Source organism: Sipha flava, unplaced genomic scaffold, assembly GCF_003268045.1.
Source record: "Sipha flava isolate LNK unplaced genomic scaffold, YSA_version1 181_pilon_pilon, whole genome shotgun sequence".
Classification (NCBI taxonomy): Eukaryota; Metazoa; Arthropoda; class Insecta; order Hemiptera; family Aphididae; genus Sipha; species Sipha flava.
In genome coordinates, this window is record NW_020272220.1 from 504770 (window position 1) to 531460 (window position 26691).

At 30.0% G+C, this 26691-nt stretch overlaps 1 protein-coding gene across 3 annotated transcripts; it reads left to right on the forward strand.

Annotated features, from left to right (window-relative positions):
- Positions 1 to 3296: 3296 nt before the first annotated feature.
- Positions 3297 to 25493, forward strand: LOC112680904. 3 transcript variants are annotated; one of them, XM_025551140.1, is made up of 9 exons: positions 3297 to 3542; positions 5654 to 5753; positions 7276 to 7341; positions 9493 to 9610; positions 10454 to 10581; positions 18227 to 18343; positions 19596 to 19810; positions 20296 to 20404; positions 22588 to 25493. In XM_025551140.1, the coding sequence occupies exons 1-9, from the start codon at positions 3477 to 3479 to the stop codon at positions 23601 to 23603; spliced, it is 1935 nt and encodes a 644-aa protein (XP_025406925.1). In that variant the 5' UTR covers positions 3297 to 3476; the 3' UTR covers positions 23604 to 25493. The 3 variants fall into 3 exon arrangements, with proteins under 3 accessions (XP_025406925.1, XP_025406926.1, XP_025406927.1); XM_025551142.1 differs by lacking the exon at positions 3297 to 3542 and adding an exon at positions 5420 to 5500; XM_025551141.1 differs by lacking the exon at positions 7276 to 7341.
- The last annotated feature ends 1198 nt before the right edge of the window (positions 25494 to 26691 follow it).

Consider the following 26691-nt stretch of genomic DNA (forward strand, 5'->3'; position numbering starts at 1 on the left):
ATGTTAAAAGTTTGACTTATAGTTATAAATATTTCAAAGGTTTTTAAACTTATATTTATTTATTTTTTATTATTCTATTATTGCACTTAAAATGACTGCGAAAATAAAACTATCATGTGCGAATAAAAAATTGAATTGAGTATATGGGTGAGTAATGTGCCTCAATCGAATTAAAGATGAATTGATTATAGAAAAATTGAGAACAAAACATGCGCAAGAGCCGTAAGATCACGGACGATGCACCAATGGATTGAAGATCGAAGAAACTTAACATCGAACATCTGATCGAGTTTTCGGTTAGAGAAGTTTTCGGTATTTTTCTCCAGAGGGAGAATTTTGAATCTTGGTAAGAGTTCAACAATAGATATTTTATAGTACCCGAAAGAAAACAGAACTTAGAACTAAGAAGCTGAAGTTTAAAAATCGGTGGGTTATTTTGTTGTTTGAAAAGTCGTAGCTTGTGTTAGATACATGGTAGTGTGACAATAAACGTGCAGTAGTAACGTTATACAGACGACAGATACTTGATTTTGAACTACAATCTTAGATTGCTTTTGTTGTGCGTTGGAATATTGAATTGTGTTTTCATGTTACTTCGCAAGCAAACCTTAGAATAGTTCACACGTGAATATTTAAAATAATTTAAGTAACTACTACCATATATATATTTCACAATTTATAAATAATTGCACACTTTACTACATATTTTCAATTTGTTTAATGCATATGTATGTACAAATAATATGTTTATTGCTCAAAATGTATTGACATACTGTGGAATATCGATACTCATTGATAATTAAAAATATTGCAGTACTGCTAACAAAGCAAACATATAACTACATCAATGTTTGGAGGAAGAAAAAACACATATATTTAATATTCACGGTTAAAATAGCAGTATTAGTCAAAAATTGAAATTCCCACGAGACGCATAGAAGTCAACGGGTCCGGGACCAAGGGAGTAAATGACTCGCATTGGCTGACCATAATAATAAACTTGAAAATAATAGCATATCATAAATAACGATAAATTGTAACTTAAATAGTGCATTGAACAGATTTCAAATTATTCGGGTACATATACCTATTGTACCTATATAACATAAGATTGGTTAAAGTGAGTCGAGCATATGCTAGTGAAATAAATGGTCATTGAAAAATCACTACCTAGCAATAAGATTAGCCAATTAATTCAAATTATGGTCAGTGACGGATAACTAGTTAATCTAATTAAGGTAATTAATGAATTAATAATGTGCTCTACATTTAAATGTACCTAATAAAACTGAATTTTGATGTTTATAGGAAACATTGATCATGTTTCCAATACTTTTTTAAAATACTTTTAATAATTTAATAATTATTATTTATTAAATATTTTAGATTTGTAATTATTTTTAGACTTAGTTTGGTACAATCATAAATATGTATATGTATATATGTTATTGAAAAATTTATAAATTATTTAAATAATAAAGAATTTAACATTGGTTCAATATACCTAGTTATTATTTGTATAATTACCATATAAATAATTTTAGATAGTCTGCCTAACCTAAGCTAACCATCATCTATTCGTACTATTTAATCACTTTTAAATAATTTAAAAATATTTTTTGGGTGTGTAAAAAAAATATTGAATCATATATAAACAAAAAAATGTCTGAAAAATTCGTTCGGGTTAGTGAAAATATGAAATTTTTTATTTTTGCCGACTGCATATAAATAAATAATTAATTGTATATTTTACACGCAGTTATTTATTATATCTACAATACTAGTCTTACTAAATGTTATGTTTAAGGATAGGTGTTTAAATATTCTACGCTAACGGACTTCAATAAAACGATGAACATTTTTTTTTCTCTTAGTTTTAATTATACTTCTTCAATCTCTGACCTGAGATCAATACAATGCACTTTTTAAATTGTTTGTACGAACACGCCTATGATTGTTCAGGTTTTTTCAAAGTTAGAATCCTTAATAGTTTTTAGTGTTTTATTAATTCTCGAATAATTATAATATAGGCAGCAGAAGTAAAGTGTTTCATAAAAAAAAAAAATTTTTAGGAACAATCATAATATTTTTAAACAAAAATATGATTTCTTTTTTTTTTCCTGGAAAATTCTTGGTTATGGTATTGTATCTATAATTATTATAATTTTACATCTGCAAATATGTTACATAATTAGTAGAGTTAGGATGTTGATAACTTTTGCATTTTTTTCCTTTGATTCTATATAATGCTATTTTAGCTAAAAATTTGTTTTATGCTCCCTTGATGCAGAATATTCTAATTTTATTTTGCATTTTTCGGCATTAATATAGCTATAAAAGCATATTTTTGTTTTTTAATGTCAATTTTCCATTTTTTAGGTCATTTTTTGTAGTTTTTTTTACATTGTGGGGCATTTTTCTCAAATTTTAGATTTTAGAGCAAGTGTTAAACCCAAGTTTGGAAACAAATTTAATAATTAATCATTTTATATAATGCTTAAAATGTATATTTATACTATTGTTTATTATAATTTAATATAATTTATAGTTCACAATTTAAATTACTATTACACCTATTATCACACCCATATCTCTAATACAAATTAATATTTATAAATATATTTTTTTCACTTACTTAATTAGTTTTTAGATAATTTTTTTTAAGTTTTTAGGTCATTTTTACACTTTTTTAGAGCATTTTTCCTTTTTTTTTTTTTGGCATTTTTGTGTCTTTTTTTAGATCATCATCATCCTAACTCTAATAATTAGTTATCTTTAATTGTGAATTTTTATAATTTTGATCCTAGATTATATCAAAAATACACTAATTATATAATATAACATAAGTGTACAATATCTTTTTTTATCATTGTTTTTTTTTCAATAAACTAACTAAACATACTGTTGTTTAATATTACAACTTTTTTTGTGTTGTGTGAACACCAGTTGAACGTTTAAAAATCTGAATGAAGGGGCGTATAATTTGTGCTTCATATGGATTTTTTCATTACCAATAACATTTTTTTGATAATTTTACTGCCGTAATAATAATAATAATTTAATATACTTTGTGTTCGGTTCTAAATGAAAAAATGAATTTCCCCTTCGTTTTCCCAAGCATTTCAATCCTGTGAAATACGTAAATAAAGCGTAGTCGCACTAAGCAAGCTGTACGGTTGGTCGGTAGTCGGACGCCTCTCCTGACTTTGGTCCCGCCCCTATTGAGAACAGCACTTCGTAAAGCACTTATGAGGATACGTTATACGAAAACGCTTCGCTTTGACGGACGTCATTTTTACTGTTTGTCACAAGGTTTATTCATATTCAATTATGCAAGCTTGATTGAATTTTTTAACTTATATTTTAGTAATTTTACTTAATCGTTTATTCAAAGAAGATTAAAATCACATATAGTTAACAAAAATAATTATATTTGATAATTGTATACATAGTTTTTTTTTTCATTTTATTAAATTATGATTAACACTCCGTGCGAGCAACAGGTAGATGAACCAGTAGATCATCCGAAAATACTATCGACCGTGAGTAAATTTAAAACAAAATAATTGCTATCAAATTAGATATAATTAAGATTATACATGATTGTGTATCTCAAATGCATAAAAACTTTAGTAAGTACTTTCATAGATAATTTTAATGTAAAATGTATTATATTGTATATTCTCAAAATGAATTATAAAATTAAATTTGAGTGTTCAAGTAAATTGGATTTTAAATATAAATAAAATAAAAAGCAAAATATGCCTTTTATATTCTTGTGGTGTAACTAATTATAAATCATCAATACAGTTAACATTTTAAAATTACCAATTATTATAATTGTTTAATGAATATTTAATCTTTGTCACTCCGTATATAGTTGTATATGACAAATAGTAAAATATCTCATTGTTGTAGATACCATATTAAATTTAATCAGGTTAATAATATATTTTTTGTTGGCTTAGCAGTATGGAATTTATATTAATTTTCTTCGACATTCAATTTACACTATTCAAATCATATAAACTATATAATATTTAAAATGTACGTAAAAAATATTTTGATTTGTCGCTCTATGTTATTTAATTAAATTTATCATAAGGTAAAATTAGTTTTATAGTATTAGTAAATATTTACTTGTATTTTAAAATTTATTTTATTATGATATATAAATATTGAAAACTAAATAAATCATTTTTGGCTATTAAATATATGTAAGTTTAAAAGTGTTTTAAATTTAAATTTTACAATTAACAATAGTTTTTGAGATTTATTTATTTACTTTATTTACCAAAACATTATCATCGCGATAGCTGAAGAGTATCACATTTACTGTGAGCAAGAGGGAAAGAGATTTATAGTCTATGCTCTTATTTTTCTTTTCCAATTTTGGATTTATTTTCATGTTTCTGTACTATGTTTTACTTTTAACTATTTAATTGTAATTTTCATCGGTATATTTTAATTTTTTTTATATTTATAAAAAATAAAATTGAATATTTGGACATATGCACATGCCTATTATCTAATGGCTATAGTATATGTCAGCATACAAAATCAGTAAAAAATGGAAAAATATTCCAACAACACAAATAGACTAATTGTAACATATACAATACACATGTTCAGTAGTCGTTACGATTAAAAAATAAAAACACTGGATTAATGGAATATTATTAACAGCCCTCGTTGTCACCACGAGAGAGTGCGGAGTAAGAGAGAGCGACGAGAGAATGAAGGGAAGGAGGATAAAATAAAAAAATCGTCGATTGCGTTCTAGCTAGCGTACCTTACCTACACATTATATAGGCGCGTGGGTGACGGAAACGTAGAGTGGAAATGGTTTCCCGATCACGTTATTAGTCACTTACGGCATCAAGAGCGCGCCGGAAAAAATAAATGACTTTTCCAACGTTAAATCATCGTACAAAACGAATTAGAAGTCGTCGTCGAGTTTGTGTGTGGCGTCGGAAGAGTTCATCTCACGGCGGACGACCTGGATGAGATGTGCCATTCGATCGCGACTCGATTCTATATTGACGTCTTTCCCTCGTCCTTATAATGCAATTTCGCCCCGGTGGTTTCCCCGTTTGTGTTCATTTCCGGACGCCGGTGTTCCCCCCCTCCCACTCTAGCTAACGTATTCTGCAAATTCTATACACTGTCAAGATTTCGTTCACGACGCATTTTCGAAAAGCACAGTAATTAATTCCATAAAACTCGTGTTATTCGTTAGTTACGCTATATTTTACTGTACTATAATATACGCATAATACGCGAGGGACTCTTATCGCCAGAGTTCATATCCATGTAGTGATGTCAGTGGTTAGTCAGTGGCATCTTCGACAAATAGTCACATCTAGTTTTACATACGAACTTTGGGTGTTTCAAGAATATTTGATACTCCAATGTTGCCACCTTAAGCTAGTCGATTCTCTCTAGGACGTTCTGTTTACACATTAAGGTGTTATACACTGCAAAATATGAAATAGAAAAGGTGTTTTTTACTTATTCATTTAAACATAGATCAATTTAATTGTATAGTCTAGTGTTAGTCAATGCATAGGTTTTATATATTACTTCATGTTTTATAAATGTTAATTAATGTTATTAATATTCGAAATTTAAAATAATCAAATAATTTTTTCAGTTCAATAACCGAAATTCGACGTATACGTCCGGAATAATCGAAAACGGTCTAATAGAAATCGATAAAAGAAATGAAATATTTGACGTTCCACAACAAACAGGTAAGGGAATAAAATCACATATATATCATTAAATAATCGTTTTCCTGCTTAAAATATATGTTACAACTTTTTTCAAATATAATTTCTAGTAACATTTTTGTAAAATAATTATATTTATTAATACATTTTATAATATAATAATAATATAATAAGAGAATATTACAATAATTTTTTAAGATTCTTCTTTTTAAATATAATTACGTATTTTTAATTTCATATGCTAACGCGGGACTTTTTTCTGGATTTTTTTATTAATTCTAATCTACATGCAAACCTGTTGTTAATTATTTGTTAGTTGGAGGTATTTAATGTTTACTTGAATATGGTGGCGTGTTAGGAAAATACCATGTTAGTGCTTTGCTCCTATGTTTTTCAAATTTATATTTATGGCGTTGTGGATCTTTAAATAGTAAGTTAGATAGTAAGTAAGTTAAATAGTAAAGAAGTCCTATAACCTTTAAAGGCTACAACTCGTTTGTGCACATTTACCTTTTTTACAACTCGTTTGCGCAAAAATGCGCAACTCGATTGCGCACATATGTTTTGTTTACCTGTGACGAAAATTCCTAGCGTCAGAACTCATTTGCGTACAATCGTTGATTATTATACTCCTCATGATTATGAGAGTTGGTTACTTTTATTATTTTGTTAGATTTATTATCAATAACACTTGCAGGACATTTTTTATTAGTGCATCTAAAATTTGAACATCCATTCATTAAAACTCGGTATTCACTAAATTCATAATTATCAATATTGAAACATCGTTTTTCTCACAGAGATTCAATAATATTAAAAATTTCTATGCCATATTAAAGTTTACGTTATCAACACACTAGTCACCACTGTACCGTCCATATACATAGGCCATTCCTACCGAAACTTTTCTAAAATTTGTTTGAAAAATCCAAATTTATATAATCTACAGTTTACACAGTCGATTATAAGATAATATTAAGATAATATATTAGATAATTTGTACTGCAATCTGTTACGATATATGTATACACGTGTCATGTTTGTGAATGTGTCGTGCATAAACGAGTTATCTATTTTCAAGTAAACGACTGATTTCGTCGTGCGCAAACGAGTCGTCGATTTTCAAGTCGAAAATTTTGAATAAGCGAAAACGAGTTGCAGCACCTTTAAAACCTTAAATTAAATGATTTTTTTTTTATATAATTATTTACTAAATTGCTAATAAATTGAACCCGTATTAATTATTTATGATCTTTGAAATTTATAGTAATATATAATAAATATTTCACGACATGATTTATAATATCCTTGTATTTCATAGTTTGAGGAACATTGTTTTAGTATATTAATTTACACTTTAGATTAATAATTGAATTACTGGTTTAATAATCGATTATGCGGAAACATTGACATTTCCAATAAAATATTTTGTTTTTTTTTTTTAACAAAAATTAACCGAAACATTGATTATTTAATAATTATTGTAATATTGTGTACCATTAAAATTAAAATAGTTATAACTTAATACGATTTCGATATTTAGATAACGTATATGTACATTTATCAAGTAAACCTATTAGCCAAATGCTAGAAAACTGGAACCATGAAGGTAAGATTAACTATTAATATGTTTTTTTTATATCTAAATAGATTTTATGAATCTAAATTTTTAAAAACTTTGAAAATTTACATAAACTTAATTCAATTTGATATCTATGAAATATAATTTACAGATATGTTCTTAAGTATATAATTATTATATATAAGTTTAATGTTATATGTATTGTAGTAAATGTAATGAATGAAATAGTAAACAGATTTGGAGGCAAATTCAAGTTAGCGGATATCTGTTTAACCGTTGGATTAATATAAAATATGTTTTATATAACATCGTTTGAATGCCATTTAAATGTCAAGAAATATCGCTGAAATGATTTTAATTCCTAAATTTGATTTTTGTTTAGTTAAGCAACCTATAATTTATTGATATTTTATAACGACTCATTCTTTAATAAACAAAAAACATCAAAAAAATTATTTTAAAAAATATATTCGATTAACAAAATTACACAAAATTTAAGTATGGTTTTATAAATCGGCATATTAAATATGTAATGTATTTTAGGAATCTCAGATAAGTTTTTAGATGTGCTATTTTTGTTATGCAAAGCAAAATATATTTACAATACTTTTGTTTTCTGTAAACACTTCATTATAATTGATTGTTTACTACTCACGTCAAATATTGTAACTCAACAATAAAACTATGCAGCTTACTATTGTTTTCAGTTAGCGAAAATCGCATCTGTTTAACTGTAGAACAACTTTTACTTTAAGAGATGAATTAAGTATATATTATTACAATATCTAGTATATGTATTATATGCATATCATTTTTCGATGACGAAGCGGTAGTCTGAAAAAGACGACACTACGGTATCTCGCTGAGATTCCGCTAAGTAGAATACTTTAGCGGGGGGGTAAATCGTTTACCTTTTTTATTATTGTATTTTAACTTTTCGATTAAAGGGGACTTTGATCATATCGCATTTACAAACATGACATATACGTCGATAGTTTCGTTGGAAATCAGAAATAATAGTGCGTATATATAAGTTTAAAAGAAATACGAATCCATTTTTTAAATGACAGTTTAAATGTGTGCATTTTTTCCATACATGAGTATACATACCATTAATAATCCACAACTTCTTATACATTTTATTCTGTCATTTCGATATTAAAATCCAACTCGCTATATTATGCGCTGAGTCAAAAATCTTAATCTAAAACATGTAGACGCTTTGCATAAACCTTATTTGAAAATGATTAAAATTTTAGTTTTAAATGGACGCGTGTTAATAAGTAATTATATAAATACTACTATATGAAAATCTTGAATAATGTTATAATATTGAATTAGCTATAACATAGTAGTGTAGGTGAACGAATTGAGTATTTAAGTAATACACGCAGTGATAATGCCTGAAATATAAAAACTATGCTTAAACATGTTACATGTAGATTTTATATGAGTTAGAGAGTTAATATGTTGATACTTGAAAATATCCTCTGTATAAACTAAATATTCAAAAGTATATGGAAAACAAATCTACCAATGAATCATTTTGTTAAATGCAGTCATGGTTGCCTTATATAATGAGTATATATTATATATTATACACGCATACTGTGTTTATTTTGCTGTATTGAAGGGGTAGAAGTCGTCCTTGTTGAAGAATAAACCAAATAAGACCAACGTCCAACACCCTCGGTAAATCGCTGAATTAGATTTATGAGTTGGAAAACATATATATAGGCAGCTGTTTAGTGGAGGGCTTTTAAAGCAGGATGGATATTGAAAACTTCGGTGTAATCGTTATCAACAACGTATAAATTCGATTTCTTTTGTTAGTTCGATATATTGGATACAATATATAAAATATTGTAGGATAAAGAATTTTATGTATTAGAATTATTTTTTGAGATCTAAATCCATAAATATTTTCATAATTGTAACTATCAAAAAATAAGCTGTACTACTATACATTTGTATAGTAATCAATTTTTTAGGAATAAATTATCTATTATAAAGTTTATACATTAAGATTTTTTTTGATTTTTAAATACGTTTTGCCGAAAACAATGAAATGAAATCTTAACATAATTATATATTTCCATGACATATTATATAAAAGATAGAAATTAATATTAATCATAATAATTAATTTTAAATATTTTATTTATTACATTATTTTAGACCGAACAATGTATCAACAAAATCTTACAAAATCCGAACTAAGGTATCCAGATTGTTGTGGTAGGTCCACGCGGTATTTCACTGATCATTACCATCCACATTCGCCAACCAATTTCAGGTAATTTTGAAATTTGCTTGTATATTATACATTATAAAAGTAATAAGTAAATTCTGTTGTAAAAACGTAGTATTATGTTGGACATTTAAATTAAATAGTTATGTACTTATAACGATAAAATTAAACTATTATAAATTGTATGGAATTAATTTACTTGTTTCTCAAAACAAATTTTTATTGAAATATTAATGCATTAATAACTATTCCTTGTGCTAGTTGGTTTTTCATTAATATATTGTTATATGATAATTTATTTAATAACATTCAGTTTTGTATACAATTCTATGAAAAGTAATATATTATATTGTTAGTTTTGTTAGTTAAGTAATATTTATATATAAAAAAAAAGAAGAAAAAAAGAATTGAATTCAGAAAAGTTTAAGCCATAAATTGTAGAATTACTAATTTGTATGTCATATTGTATGTAATATATATATACACTGTTTGAAATAATTAACCCCAGAAATAGGGCGCGTCTCCACCACTATGTATTTTAATTTTTAATACAAAGGGTTAAACGATCTCTCGTTATAAGCTACTTGGACCCTTTACATTCCCTTAAATTATTAACCTGATAATTATTTACGGGCTTCTCATTTGTTGGCTTTTCAAAAGATTATTTAAAACCCATACCGACCTGCGAACCTCTCAGCTCTCTGAAGAATGTAATCCTCTTTCTACAGTTTCTATATTATGATATATGGTATGAATTCAGTTGTGAGTATCGAGTAGGTATAGCGTCACTGCATTTTGTACAATTGTATCGATAAATGTTGAAAACGATACTTGTAACATCACAAGTTACACACCAATGTTAAATGTTTATTTTAAATGTTTTTCTAGAAGTCTGACCACAAGAAACTTATACTACGATTATTACGATCCACCAATGGTGACGCACAAAAAAGATCTAGAGTCCAAGTATTACGGACAGGATGCGAACGGAAACGCCACTAGATATTCGACACAAGGCAAGTATCAACAATTATAATTTCCAAATCGTTAGCCAATCAAGAGTTATAAAATATTTATTAAAAGTTAAAACTATACATTGTTTGGAAAAGTTCACTATTATATATTTTTAACGTACTAAAGAGCGTATTTGCTTTGAAATGAGGTACTTTTTTTCATAGACAGCCAAACTGGAACAAATCAAAATATTTTAATTCGGCATCATCAATAAAATACCGAAAATTAATGAACTGTAAATTATATGGAATAGATATATTTTAAATTTGAAAATTTTGATGCAGGGCCCCCTCATTTTTGTAAATTTTATAAGAAAATAATTTGTGGTGAATTTGGTTATGATGAATTATCTTCTTCTCGTGCCGCAAGAGGGATGCAAAATGATCAAAGAGAGTAGTTTTATGGTTTTTCCGATTTAACTCAAAAACCAATGACCCTTTCGTAAAATGTTATAAAATATTTAATAAAGCCTTAATTACTTTTTATAAAAAAGTATATATCAAAATTTCTTGTAATTATTATATTTTTTTACAAAAATAGCAAAATATAAATTATTTAATTTATTAGGTATAATTGAATTTATTACGGTTATTTTGTTATATTTTTTTAAAATTTTTACATATTGCTAATAATTATTCGATAACAATATTCTGATTAACAGATTATTTTATATTATTGTTTACTATTTATAGATAAAAATGTTTATTGGTTAATCATAATAATAACAGTAGAAAGGCGATAGAAAATACAAGAAATCGTGACAGCAGTAATTGTTTATTTCGTTTTAGCTTATAATTACAGAAATCTAAATATAACATTAAACTAATCGATCCAACAAAAACTTATAAATAACCTTTTTTTTTAGAAAATTAAATATTACATACATTTATTTAAGATATTTAATTTTATATTTAAATAATTAACACATACGTTAAGATAACCGTAATTAAATTAATTTTACCTAATAAATTAAATAATTTGTATTTCGCTATTTTCATGCGAAAATAATAGATAATTACAAAAAAATTTAACAGATATTTTTTTATAGACAGTAATTAATGATATAATAAATGTTATATACATTTTTATGAAAGGGTTATACCTTATGGTTTTTGAGTAAATCGTCAAAACCATAAAACTACCCTCTTTGATCATTTTTCATCCCTCTTGCGGGACGAGAAGGAGTTAAGTCATCATAACCAAATTCGCCACAAATTATTTACTCATAACACTTAAAAAAATGGAATGGTTATGAAAAAAAAACAATTTTTTTTCTTCTTCCATAAGTAAGAATCGCCCTAATGCATATGATACTCGTATAATACTACAAAGATTATGGTTTGAATTGTTTTTTACATTTTTGATTTTTTATTGATCATTGAATCTCCCAGTCCTAACGTTCTGTATGGTTTTAAATTGTGTTAATTAAAAATATATATATATATATTAAATATATTATAAATATTAAATTAAATTAAAACGGTTTAAACAGTTAAATAATAATAATAATAATAATGGCTTTTTTAGGCTATACCAGTTTGAAATATGATAATTAATAATTGGAATATAAAATAATGATGTTTACTTCATATTTTATTTTATAACAGTTAATATTGAATTTCTTGAATTAATTAAACAATATGAGTAATATACTTTGTTCCTAATTTAAATTTTGATTTGTAATAATTTAACTAAATTGCTTTGGTTAATCAGACCAATATTATTATAATTATAACCATAATGTACACATATATGTATTATAATATTAATTCTAAATAAGTTAAAATTAAATTGTTGTAATTTTAATGGAAAATATTCAATATTTAGTAGTATAGGAACTATAAAAAATTATAATCAGGTTTTAAAGTCAACAAGATGAAAACGTATTTTAATCATTGTTTCGTTACCGTATAGCTTATATTAGATATACCGGTAGACCAAAGGATAAAAAAATCGCACGTTTCGTTTTACATGCTGGTTTTTCATACTTTGGTTGATAGAAATATCGACCAATTATAATATATATCATACTCGTAAAATATACACACCTAATGTATATCATGCAAAAACACTAATAAAAATGCTCTGCACGCAGTTGGTCTCTCATCGATATGCGTTATTATAACAATGAGGAAAATCTAAAAACTAATTGAATATAAATATAAGACGCCTGAGGGTGACGGTGGTATAGTGTCATCAAAAGTAAATAAAAAAAAAAAAAATTCCGAACACGTACGTCACGATACTGATTTGCCACCAATATTCAACGAAAACAAGTGGTTCAATTTTCACATAGTAATATTTCTTTTTCTCGCCCGCCAGGCATAAAAAACAAAACAAAATTGAATTAAAAAATATTCAGCACCTGAAAAAAATATCTAAGCTTAAATTGATCAGTCCACGAATTATAAAAAGAGGGATCTGACAACGTAAATATTATAACAGCGTTACGGGGGTGGTGTTTTTGACGAAACCAAAAATTAACACATCTCGCTAACACTACCATCGTTTATGATATACATACTTGTGATGCGCAAACTGTGTTTAATTGAGAATAATACTGTGAGTATAGGCGAAACAAAACATTTAATTTTGAGTAGATCAACAATTTAATCCTCAAGGAGGTCACATTTTATATTAAGAACTATGGTGATTATAGAGTATATTAATAGGAAGAAATATTTTGATGGCTATCTCTTATCCTCAAATAAGTCCAAGAAGAGCTGTTTGTTATTTGCGATAAAAAAAAAAAAAAAAACTTAACTATCATTATCTGAAGTGTTTGCTTTTAAAATTTAATAAATTAATACATACACAATGTATATTATACATATATGAAATAATGAAAAATTATATTTTTATTAAATTCAAGTTTTATTATTTTCCCAAAAGCTGTAATTATAGAAACATTTCTGGATCAAAAAGTCGATCTATACCTTAATTTTATACTTAAAATAGAATCTAATCGTATATACACATTATTATGAGTTTATATAGAAGTAATTTTTTCGCTTAGTATTCAATACTTAATGCACGTTGCTTACTTTTAGATGTAATCAAAGGGCTTAATCTTTCTTAATGTAATAATGATGGCTCACCTATTGCCCAATAGGTACTATGTATATTTTTGAAATAGTTTTTAATGTTTTTATGTATTATTTATTAATAGTTTATTCAATTATGTACACTTCATTGTCGTCTTTATCGGCTGGAGCACTTTTTTGGAACAAACCAAAAAAAAACCAAAGTGGTCCAGACCGAGATAACCGAGATATTTGTTATTCGTGTTTCATGGATAACAAATAAAAAATTATGGTATCAATGAGTATGTTTTTAATTTCATTAACAACGATCAATACAAAATTATCTTAGATATCCATATTCATTCAATGAGTTTACGTAATCATGAGTAGACAACAATCTTTTGGTTGCAGTTCAATTTCGCATAATTTGCGGAATCGTTTTCCACCAAGTCTTTCTTTCATTTCTAAGATTATGAGTCTGCCCGTGATCACTTACACTCTTGATGTCGTGTTTTAGTATATTAGTTTAAAAATTTAGCTTATTTAATTTAAATAATATAATTTATTTAGCTAATTTAGTTTTCCGAGCTAATGACACGTTACAGAGTTAGCTGTCTCTGAGCCCGATATGTACATACTCGTATGTACACATAACGCGCGCGTTTTTCCATCGAACACCTTAAATTATTAGAAAAATTCAAATACGTTTTATATACGAGTACATAATATACACGTAGGAATAATAATGTGTACATTGGTGTAATGCATTTTACACGAGGCAAGTATAAATGCTAAGGGTCACCTACCACCTCCATCATCACCATCACCTAAAATGTGCTACATACGATTTTCCATTATATGATAGCTTTCGTTATTTTGGTATCAATCAGTTCAGCGGTACCCTATGCCCAAGGGGTAGCACCTCTCAATGTCGGCCACATTGCAGTGACTTCATGAAACACTCTGTCACGCCGTCACTGTACCTAATATAATTTGTTGTACATAAAACTCTTACGGTCAATAATACGAATGCGAATTTTGAGCTGTAATGTACAGAATCGCATTTGTGAAACCATTACATACGTGTGTTGTACGGAATCATAAATTATCATAATATAAGGACGCGACAAGTGTACATGGTTAATGTATGGGTGCAGTCGTGGTTTTGGGCCCACCGATACGTACGTGGTACTTGTCTATGTAATAATACATGGCAGAAGCAGCTAATGTATACCGCGCGTATCTAATCAGAAGTTTCAAAGAGTTTTCGAATCAAAAAAAACACACGCACACACACATACACACACACACACACACATACAAACGAACTTGTAGGTTACGTACGCGCGTGTGTGTTATTATTACCATATTCGTATACACGCACAGTACATGCGGTTTTTCATCCTCGACTAATCGCCGTAGCCACCCAACCCTAGTGCTACTGCTGCTCGCGACCCCTCGCCCTTATGTATTATTTACAATATAATAATGCGTAGTTGTTGTTGCCGTTGATGATACATGAATTATAGCCCCTTCGTTATGGACCCATTATCACTATTTTTCTTTTTTTTTTCTCTCGGAACCGACGAAATCGGTAGGATATAAGCGTTTGGGTTTTAAATAATGTAACGGCAACCTTTTAGTCGAGCGAGTAAGCGTGTGCCTAGTCCCGGTGACTGCAGAGGGAGAACGAAAAAAAAAAAGAAAAGCCAATGACGATTCCCGCCGGGAGTTGAAAAAATACTACAAATCCCATTGTTGTTGCTAATAGCTCGTAAATGAAATCTGTCTTGTTTTCCATCGACAAAACGTCTCTTGCGGACGAGCCTCGCGATTCTCTGTCGTTTTTCTACCTCTACAGTGTACATCATAATTTAAAATAAGTACATAGTTAGAATACTCTGTTGATATATATATATATATATATATATTTACGTTAAGTCTGGTGTGCACACGAATGAACAATTAAATACATTTCTCTACTACTGCTAATTCGATTTATTCGCAAATAATATTGATAATTTTTTAGTATTTTAATCGATAACTAGCAATAAAAATCGGCAGTCTTATCCTGTCAACTTATTTTCTTTGTATATGTTAGTATACTAATTATGTGAAAAACGCATCAAAGGCAAATAACATATATATCATGATATATCTACCACTAAAGTGCTGCTAAATCATTCATGTTGAATGTATAATATAATAATACAGCGTTTGTCCAGATAATTTCATAGATTTTAAAATTTTAAGTTTGTTAATAAGTATTTTGCATAGATAATAACGATGCCACAAGCAACGTAATATATACAAATTACAATGATTTATACTCAAATTATATTACATAAATGTATACAAACATTTATATACACACTTAATTATAAAATATAAATAATATGAGGACTAAAGTTGAAGATAAAATAATTATTCGAAATTTTATTTACTGAACGTAGTAGGCATCTACAGTATAAAATTTTAAATCTAATATATTACAGCCCATGTATACAATTCGTTTTTAATTAATGGAAGAATAAAACAAAAAAAGATGAATACACGCAAAAATGAGATTAATGAAAGTTAATATTTAATATTTATTCAATAATTAAAATAAATGAAAGCGTTGATTTAATTTATATACACGTATTTTTTCCCGCCGTATTTATACTCTACGGTTTGTAGGATAAGTTAGTTATATTAATTTTTTTTTTCCACCACGTAAAACTGCTAACACGATGAATATTAATTAAATTTGATTTTAGTTTTATTTAAAAAGACGTAATAAATAACTAATCATTTCAACAAAATAATTAAACGCTATGAATTTATATAACAAGAAAATTTAAAACAGGTGGTAATAATTTATGTACAATATTTGAATTACCTTGCTACGACTATTTCAGTGTCGATGAAGTGAAGAAACTGTAGTTATCAGTTATATTTATTAATAACTGCTTTAAAAACAAGTAAAAAAAAAAAATTAGCAAAAAGTTCCAACATTAGCATTAAATGGGTGTAAATAATTAAACTCTTAAGTTTAAATTACCAGTTGAATTTGTTTGAGTTTCGATAAAATTTATTGGTCAGTAACAATATATTAAAATTTCAGTTTCAAATGAAAAAATCCACGTTTTTATAAAATGTAATTATAGATCCCGCTCTACTGAGTCTTCATTTTATTTTTTTTCTGTACTTAATTATTTAAGTATTCAAGTATGATGTATGTTAGTATATGTATAGTTAGGAATACCCTCAGGGAGTTAAAATATTAAAGCGAAATAAAAAATCTACTTAGATACAGGTTTAGAATGTTAGTTTTTGTTGTGTTCGTCGTCCATGTACCTTTTGAGAGCAATATGATTCAATATAAAGCGTATTAAAAGTAATTGTGATCCTAGATTGGTGCAATATAAATAAAAACAATAACTAATGAATATCTTTAAAAAAAAAATAAGAAAAATACACATTCGTCATAGTTTGTAAAAATATGTTTAAATTATTAAAAATAAAACAAAATCTTTTTTTGGCACTAAATAAATGTTACAAAGTTAATCTTGTACATAATATTCAAAATATAAAAGTTACTATTATTGACTTAATTAACATAAATATAGCAAGTCGTGGGATAAAATATACTATAACTTTCAAGTTTCTCTGCCTCTTAGGAAAACTACACCAAGAATTGAAAAAACAAACTTCCTAAAATAACAGCTATTTTTGGAGTTCAATTTCCTGCTTAAAAAATATGTTTTTTGGAACTTATAATACAGGTTTACTATCCGTCCAAAAATTGTTTGATGAAAAAACACGAATTATATTTTAAAATTATATATTTCTCGTAGATATCACTTCATAGTCTAATACTTAAAACATATTATATAACTATAATAAAACTTGTAATCGTGCTTCAAGAAATAACAGGGTTAAAGTATATAAAATAAGAAATAAAATGTTATTATCTTATACATAATTTGTATATTATTATATTATTACATAATTACTGGTACGATTGAGACATTAAATCGAACATTTCAAGTTAACTATCAATAGTTTAAAAAATATATATTATTACACAGTAGTATGTAGTAAAAAAGTGGGTTTATGCGAGGACTGACGACGTGCTTGAAACACTTATTTCTTTTGTTCGTCTTTTTGAGTTGTTGTATAAATTTTTATGTACATATATATATAGGTATATATCCTGCTGCCAACCCGATTAAAGACGAGCGCCCTTTATAGAATGATAGAATGATAAGCCGCTCGCGTCGTAGTCGTTTTTTCGTTTAAGTTTTTGAGGTTTTGAACGGATGCTTTCAAAATCGTTCGTGTACATTATATGTTTATATACATAGTGTAAATAATACCACCGTAGATCTTTTAAAATATTAAGATTAATTGTTTTTTTTTTTTTTTATATAATTAAACGAAAAATAATCATACAAATTTGTACAAACATTTATATATATGTATATATTTGTATATTAACCATAAGCGAACTTACGTAAGTTCGTTAATATTAATTTATCACAAAGACTACGGAAAAAAATAGTTCGAGCATGAACACTAATTATTAATATTGCATTATCATTCCCTAAATATATTATAATACGTGCCATTTAATCCTCAGGTGGCTCGCCATTGTTTTTTAGCAAGTCCGACGTATTTAACTATCACTCGACGCATATGCACATACAACCACCACCTCCACCACTGCTGATCAACAAAGACAACGGACATCAGGATGGTAAGTTTGTGTACTTTATGAAATATATGATTATCCTTTTTTTTTTTTTTTTTTAGACTTTGAGTGAAACCATGAATGTAATGGTTTTATGTAAGATGTGTGTTTTATTTTTATTTTTTGTATTATAAACACGATTTTTTTTATAGTAATATTTTTATTATTTATTAACACACAATATAACGCATAAAGAATTAAATCAATAAAAAAAATGTTGTTATTTATTTTGCTTATGAGGATTGCTCTAAACATTACAACCTTAAAGATTTTTGATAGGAAATTTCACCTTATTGGTAATTTAATGAAAGCTATTTCATGAATTTCTAAACAGTTTTTTTAATAAAATAATATATATAGGCGTGTGCAGACCTGTATTTCAGAGGGTGCCTACAATACTTTTGGACGCTATATTAACAAAACGTATTGGTATATTTAATAAATTATAATGTATAAATAATTAAATAAACATTATTTTAATTTTTTATTTAATATTGTAGTATATTATTCCCAATGAATATATTTTCCTTGAATCTCGTATATTTTTTTCATATAGTTTCAATTATTTGTGGTTTGTATTTTTGTAGTCAATTGTAGCTGTTATATCATCATAATAATATTTTGCCCAAAATTTAGAAAATTTAGTTTTATTTTTTCTAAAAAAAAGTATTATTCATTTTATCAAATATTTCAAAAGAATAAATTACTTTTAATTTGAGAAATATAAGTTAAAATAGAAACCCCTTACTCTTAAATTTAAATTGTAGGACCTTAGTTACAACCATCCTGGAGGTGCACGAGCATACTCGGCACACCAATACAATCGCCTATGCTAATATATATATTAAAGAACTGATGATAATTATAAAAATATATTTACGGTATACTGGTTGCAGCAATATTGAATTTTTGTTTGCACGTAAGTTAATAAGTTATAATTGTTAAGGCTTGAAATTGACACTGAACATTTATATTACCGTTGATTCAAAAGATACATTTTTTTAAATAAATTTCTATTTTTAATAGCTATTTAAAAGTATTAGAAAATGTCATGTTTTTTTTTCCGTAAAATAACGATAAAAATATTTCGGTTTGACGTAAAGTTTTGATAATTTAAAACAAAATTTATTAATTACTTTTAAAAAATTAGGTATAGATTGTACATTAAACACGAAAACTACTCGTGAGAAAGTTTTGCGCATGATTACAGTTGCGTTTATAATATTAAATCAGCGATGTTGTCATCGTTGTCATACAGGCGGAGGAGTCTCGGAATCATCGGTCGCGTCCTCGGGACACGAAATGAGCAGTGGTGAAGGATACGCTGGAAGCACCGTTCCACCACAGCCCCAACGACGGGGTGCGTTACAGTTATGGCAGTTTCTGGTCACGTTGCTGGAGGACCCGAACAACGCATCGTGCATCATGTGGACCGGAAGGGGAATGGAGTTTAAACTAGTCGAACCGGAAGAGGTATGAAAAGATGACAGTTGAAATTTGTGGCATGTGATAGTGTACACGTATTAAACATACACACACACACACACACACACACACACACACGCACGCACGCACATATATATAAACAGGTAATAAATTTAGGTTTTTTTCATTATTTTTTCGGAATATCTCATTTTACAAACAACTCTCGAACTATTTCTATTCATCATCAAAACCTTGCTTCTCGGAACGTCTCTTAAAGTTTCCGCTTCATTTTTGATTGAATCCTTTCACCTTGTTTTCGGTCTTTCTAGTGGTATTTTTCTCATCGAGTTCTATTCCAGGACTGCACACTTAAGTAGTAAGTTTTGACTTCTCGGTGCGTTCGTTACCAAGACTGCGGTGTCTTGCCTTTTACGTGGTCTCCGAAATACTTTTGTGGCCGCATACGTACAAAATACATCATTCTGCGTACATGTGTTTTGCATTTTAATAGTTTGATTTTTCGGGGTACACAGGTGGCTAGGAGATGGGGTTTGCAGAAGAACAGACCAGCCATGAACTACGACAAATTGAGCCGGTCACTCAGATATTACTACGAGAAGGGTATAATGCAGAAAGTAGCTGGTGAGTGTAACATGTCTTATCATAATAAATCAGTATGCAATTTTTTTTTTTGCATATGATTAGTATGCAGTTCATAAGTAGAGACGAACCGGTGATGCATCAAAACGCCCATGATACATATTCACACTCGTGCGCGGGCGCTATTGTTATCGTAATTCTCGGTGGAACAGCCATTTCGTAATCTCGTGATTTACATTAATGCATTTCCAATACAATTAACTACGCAATCTTCCAACTTCCCAACAGTTAATAAATTCGAACATGTATATAAAATATAAAAAAAATTTACACGTAATATCCCGTTTATCTTTAATTCTTAATATATTTATATTGAATGTATTCTCGAGTTCGAAAAGAAATCGCTGGAGGAAATGAAAACAACAAATTGATTTATCGGAAGTCCTATTTATAATTCATAACATTAAAATTACTGTGGTAACTGGAAACACTGATGAAGCATTTTAATACGCGCGTAATATTTTAAAAATATTTTTTTTATTATTTCATTAAATCCAATTTTTTTCATAAAATGAAAAAACATAATTATTAACAGCAAATGTTTCCGTCCTATTATCGAACACCCGTTTCCTCCCAGATTAACGATTTTTAATGTAATAATATAACTACTGGGACATTTTAATTTCTCAGCCGTTAAAAAAAAAAAAAAAAAATTAAATCTTCGTTTATATTTTTCCTATAATGTGTAATGCTACATATTACTGCACGATAACAATTCAAAGTTATCGTCAGGACGGTCGTGATTTAAATCGATATAAATGTATTCTTGCACAAAGTATAGGGAATACTGCACGAAGGATATTCGATAAAAATTCAATATTCTCAAAACAATAATATAAAAAAAAAAAAATTAATAATACATTCCGATCGTTGTTATAACACACGTCGTCGTTACGATCGTTACTGTACGCACAGCTCATGATCGTGTCCGACGCCCGCGGCGTGTGCCTGCACGACTACAATGCAACTTAACGCTGCGCCGATGTTGTTAATACGAAGCGTTATGCAAACATGCTCGCGGAGTATCGATGTGAACAAACGGGGGAGAAAAAAAAAAAAACACCAACGAAACCGAACGTCGTCGCGTCTACGGAATCCGTGTGCTTAGGCCGTAGAGCGTTAAGCTACGTTCGGGTGATCTGATTTTCGTTGACGTTGTACTGCGGCAAAAAAGATTTCCGACGCCGTTGGTGGACCGCGGCCAAAAGCGTCCAAGCTCAAGTCGACGACTACAGCTGGACAGCTTGCCCGCAACGCATCGGTGAGAAAAACGTCCGCGTCCTTTCCCGCACTGATGTACGCTGCATAAACCGTGCACACAGGCGGTTTGACGTTTTTTGGTTAGCGGTTCAAGCGTAGTTTTTACCACCCAACCACCACGTACAAAAACTTTCTTCTTCTTCTTTCTCAGCTTATCGGCCCCGTTAAGTGCTATCGCTGCCATCACAAAACCTCTCAGTTTCTCTCTATCATACGCATCGTCAAAAGATGACTCTCCTTCTGTATTGTTGAAATCTTGAGCTATAACGTCCGCCCATCGGGTCCTTGGTAATTTTACCTATCTAATTTTTAGATACCGCTGCCAGATGCCAAGACCAAGTACACCCGTCTGTTAAAATGACATCCGTCCCAAAATTTTTGGCGGTTCAGTGAACCACAAAATTCATGATCAAGCCGCCTCTGACTGTGCACGTACGATACGGATCGTACCGTCGCGATAATAATAAATAATAATGATATTGTTATTATTATTATTATTAATTATTGGCGTTTTGAGCAGTAGTAACTCGCGACGGTCGGACGCCCGCGGCGTGTATGCGCTCGATTACGCGCGCGTGCGCCGGTGTTTGTCGGACATAATAATGTAATATCACAACGGCGGCGAAAAGGCAGAGCGAACGTCGTTGTTGGCCGTGTACACTTGGACGACCGTGTATCGCCGCCGAGTGTTTGTATTACATGTAATGATAATAATAATAATAATAATAATAATAACAACAACAACGATACTTGCGCAGGCATATATGTATAGGGGCAGAGGGGAGGAGCGTGTAGGCGAGTGAGCAAAACACGCGAGTGGGCGTTTGTGTGCATACACCGCGTTCGTGTTGTTGTTTGTTATTGACTGATATCATGACGGTTGCCCGTGTTTAACTGTTTGCCAGGCGAACGGTACGTTTACAAATTTGTTTGCGACCCCGAGGCGCTGTTCAACATGGCGGCCACCTACGATTACGCAGCCGTCTCCGACACGTCCGGAGGGCCCAACGGAACCTCCGCCGCGGCCGCCGGTTCTGCTCCTGCCCCGAATGTGGCTCATAACCACCATCATCACCACCACCATCATCACCAGCAACTGGCCACCAGGTACGCAGCAGCGGCCGCTGCTGCTGCGGCTGCTGCCGCCGCGGCCGCAGCTGCGGCCAACATGCACACGGGCGGCTCGGCTTACGGCGGATCGTTACCACCACCGCCGCCGCCGCCGCCACCGCCACCGCCGCCACCGCCGCCGGCCGCAACCGGTGGCGCGATCGACGAAGACGGCGGCTACGGGTGCAATTACGGTGGTGATAATTCGATCGTGACCGAGGTGACCACGGGAGTGGCGGCGGCCAGCGTGGTGACCACTACGTCTTCGTCCTTGTCGTCTTTGTCATCCCTGTCGTCCGCGTCATCCTCGTCGTCTTCATCATCGTCAGCGTCATCGTCGTCGTCGTCGTCGTCCTCGTCGTCCTCGTCATCCACATCGCCGTCGGCCGATCGTGGTATTAAGGCCGAACATACAAGAGACGACGATGATTGTAAGCCAGTGGCGTTGGCGGCCGGAAGACGACACCAACATCACCATCAACACCTCCAACACCACCACCAACAGCAAAGAGGAGAGTCCATCATCGACCTTCAACACAATCACAATCATCATCACCAAGAACACCACCACCATCAACAACAACAACAACAACAACAACAACAACAACAACAACAACAACAACAACAACTACAACAACAACAGCATCAACAGCATCAGCAGCAGCAGCAGCAGCAACAACTGCAACAACATCAACATAGAAATGAAATGGGTGTCGATCACCAACATCACCACCATCACCCGTCCGTGGTCTCTGCCGCCACTACACCAACCGAAGGGGGTTACTGGTCGGCCGGAGTCTTCGTCCGATAGTATTACCGTACAATCGGCACAGCTTGTAGGTATTCGCGTGTTTGCTTATGCACATAATATGTATTTTTGTACAAACATAGACTATATATATTTATGTATATTTTCGTCGTGAGATTATTAACAGAAGTTATGAAGTACTCGTGTCGATTACCGAGTTAGGCGTAGAAGGAAATAGCAAAAATTACCGAGCGAGAATGTATTTTTTCTGTATCTCGAGGAACATAAAAATTGTAACTAGTTTACGTTTTCCGAAAAAAATATTTTTTTTTTTTCAACTGAAACAAAAAAAATAAGTAGAAGTAAATAAATCAATCACTCAATCATCTGTACAGAAAATGGTAGACAGTGATATAAGCGTAAACCTTAAATATGTCAAACAAACCATAAATAAACCACTTATTTACAGGTTAATTGTTCCAGGCGATAAAACGAATATGTTTTGAAAAACATAGTTAGTTATACCAAGATTAAAGTCGATAATGCTATAATTACCGTAACGAGTATAAAATAATCGTTGCTACACGAAATTTGAAACTGTCACGCAAACGAAGACATTACACACAATTTGTATGATCATGTAGGTAGTATAGGTAGTTTTACACGTGGTTTGTTACAGTAATCGTGTCTCATCCAGGGACGGATTGACACAACATTTAGGCCCCGACAATTTGTTTAGAATGACCCCGGCTTAGTTAATTAAGAGGTCCAAAACGTTTGACTCTATTTAACGTATTATTACCGATACTTAATATTAGTGCTTACTGAATATGGATAACAGCATGGTCTGTAGAACCATTATTAATCAATATAAATATAATACTAAAGCATAGGTCAAATAAAATAAACTATTAAAAAATTAATAATATTGCACTTACTTAGTATAATATAACATGTACTAAAATGTAATATTGTGTGCTACTATTGTACTTAGTTCCTTGCATTGATCAGCATTGTACCGTGTAATTATAAAGTATACTTACAATACTATTTATTCGACTATAGTCAGCTATTCAACAAACAATTAATTCAATGTTAGAAATTTAGTGAACATTTCAGAAAATTGGGTTGGTTAGAAAATGTAAAATATAAATTTTCCTCATGAATCGTAGTTCGATCTCCTTGCAATGATGAATGATATATATTTATGTATAATATGTATTTGTATTTTATAAACAAAAAAATATTTACGAATACACCCGAAGCGTTAAAAAGGATTCTCAAGATCCCGCGTACTCCCGGCAATGATGGATACTGACATCAGTACTCACAGGATGAAGGAAATTCTACTTATCTTGGTATCTTCATAATGTTTTCCGCCGTAAAAAAAAAAAAAGTAGAAAAATATTGCAAGTGAAATGGTATTATGACCAGTCAGTAGTCTGTATCATGGACCGTGTCGTAGCCAGAAATTATTTTTTTTGTGAGAGAGGGGGGTTAAATTTTCTATATAAGTACTACATTGTTTGTTTTAATAAGTCGATTAAACAAATGTTAAAAAATATAAAATGTGTTGTTATCTAGTTTATTGAAACTGTGAATACTGTTTAATGATCACATAACAACTACGTCTTAAAACTATTGTGTATTTTACAAAATAAGAAAGACATTTCGTGAGGAGGGGGTTTATAACCCACTAACCGCCTCTGACTACGCCTCTGATCGTGGACACGTATCACATTGATATTACTGCAGACATTACTACACGCTTGCGCATTTACATTACATCCGAAAATGATATTTTTTTTGAATTGCGCCACGCGTTGATGCTTAGCAAAGGGTTCGAAGTGCGTGCGCGGTTTGCTAACAACAGGTGTACCCGATAACTAGAGCTAGGATTTTAATGACCTAAAAAATACACAAAAACGCACTAAAAAAAAATGCAAAAATGACCTAAAAACTCTAAAAAATGAACTTAAAAAATTACCAAAAAATGTACTTAGATGAGTGAAAAAAATTTATTTTTAGAATATTAATTAATAATTATGATTTATGAATAAAAGAGGTATACATTTGACTTGTGAATTTAACTGCTTCCTGGTATAATTATTCTGAAAAATCAATAAAATCATAAATTAAAATAATTTAATGAAAAATATATCATATTTTTTTTACCTGTACACATATTATTGCATTGCACAATTAGATGATTCCTAAGGTTTTCAAACAGGAAGCTGCGACGGCGGTCAGATAAAATGTTTTTATATGAAAAAAACTTCGTTCGACGTCCACAGAAGTAACAGGAGCATATTTGAAATGAACCATATCATTTAAAGTTAGGTCTTCCGGAATACCCTCTCTAACATACTTGTTATATTTTCACCGTCCAGAATATCAGATATATTTTTTAAAACTTTGAATCCATTATTATTCATCAAAACATTTTTCAGTTTGTTTGATATTTTTTCTCCGATTACATTAGGAGCAAGGTACATTGTAGTTTCAATTTGTTTTATTTTATTAATAGATTCTGAGAATAAGATTCCAGAATTCTCCAGATTTTTTATTTCTGAAGGAATGAAACCAAAATTAGATTTTATATAAATTAGATTGGCCTCTAAACTTGATTTAGACATAAGTTCTTTTGCTTCTTTTATAGTAGTCGATCATCATGATTTAATTCAAGTACAACTTTTTTTACATAAAAAAAATTCTCACAATAGTAATTTACAGCATTTAGTCAGGTTCCCCATCGTGTGATTACGGGTTCGAGTGGTTATGGAATACCTGGAGCAAGAGTTTTAAACATTTGTGTACTATATGGTGATTTTAAAAATATTATTTTTACGCAACTTATAAGTTTATTGACACCTTGAAAATTTGATCTTATTTCTTCCTCAACTCTATGAATTGCATGCGCCACACAGGTTACGTGCACCATTTTTGAATATAAAGTACAAATAGCTCTTCCTGCTTTCACCATATATGGGGCAGCATCAGGTACAAAAATAAGGACATTATCGTGTTTTATTCCTTCAGGCCATAATGTAAACATGGCTTTATCGAACGCTTTTGCAATGGTTGAATGATTTGTTTTTTCCAAGACATCAGAATATAATAAAAATATTTTTCCTGAATTTTCTGCTTCCAG

Bases quoted from the DNA above. Each gene is read 5' to 3' on its own strand.
- LOC112680904 (XM_025551140.1), top strand. From the start codon at position 3,477: ATGATTAACACTCCGTGCGAGCAACAGGTAGATGAACCAGTAGATCAT. The intron at 9,611-10,453 runs GTAATTTTGAAA...ATGTTTTTCTAG, and splicing joins CATTCGCCAACCAATTTCAG to AAGTCTGACCACAAGAAACT. The intron at 19,811-20,295 runs GTATGAAAAGAT...CGGGGTACACAG, and splicing joins AACTAGTCGAACCGGAAGAG to GTGGCTAGGAGATGGGGTTT.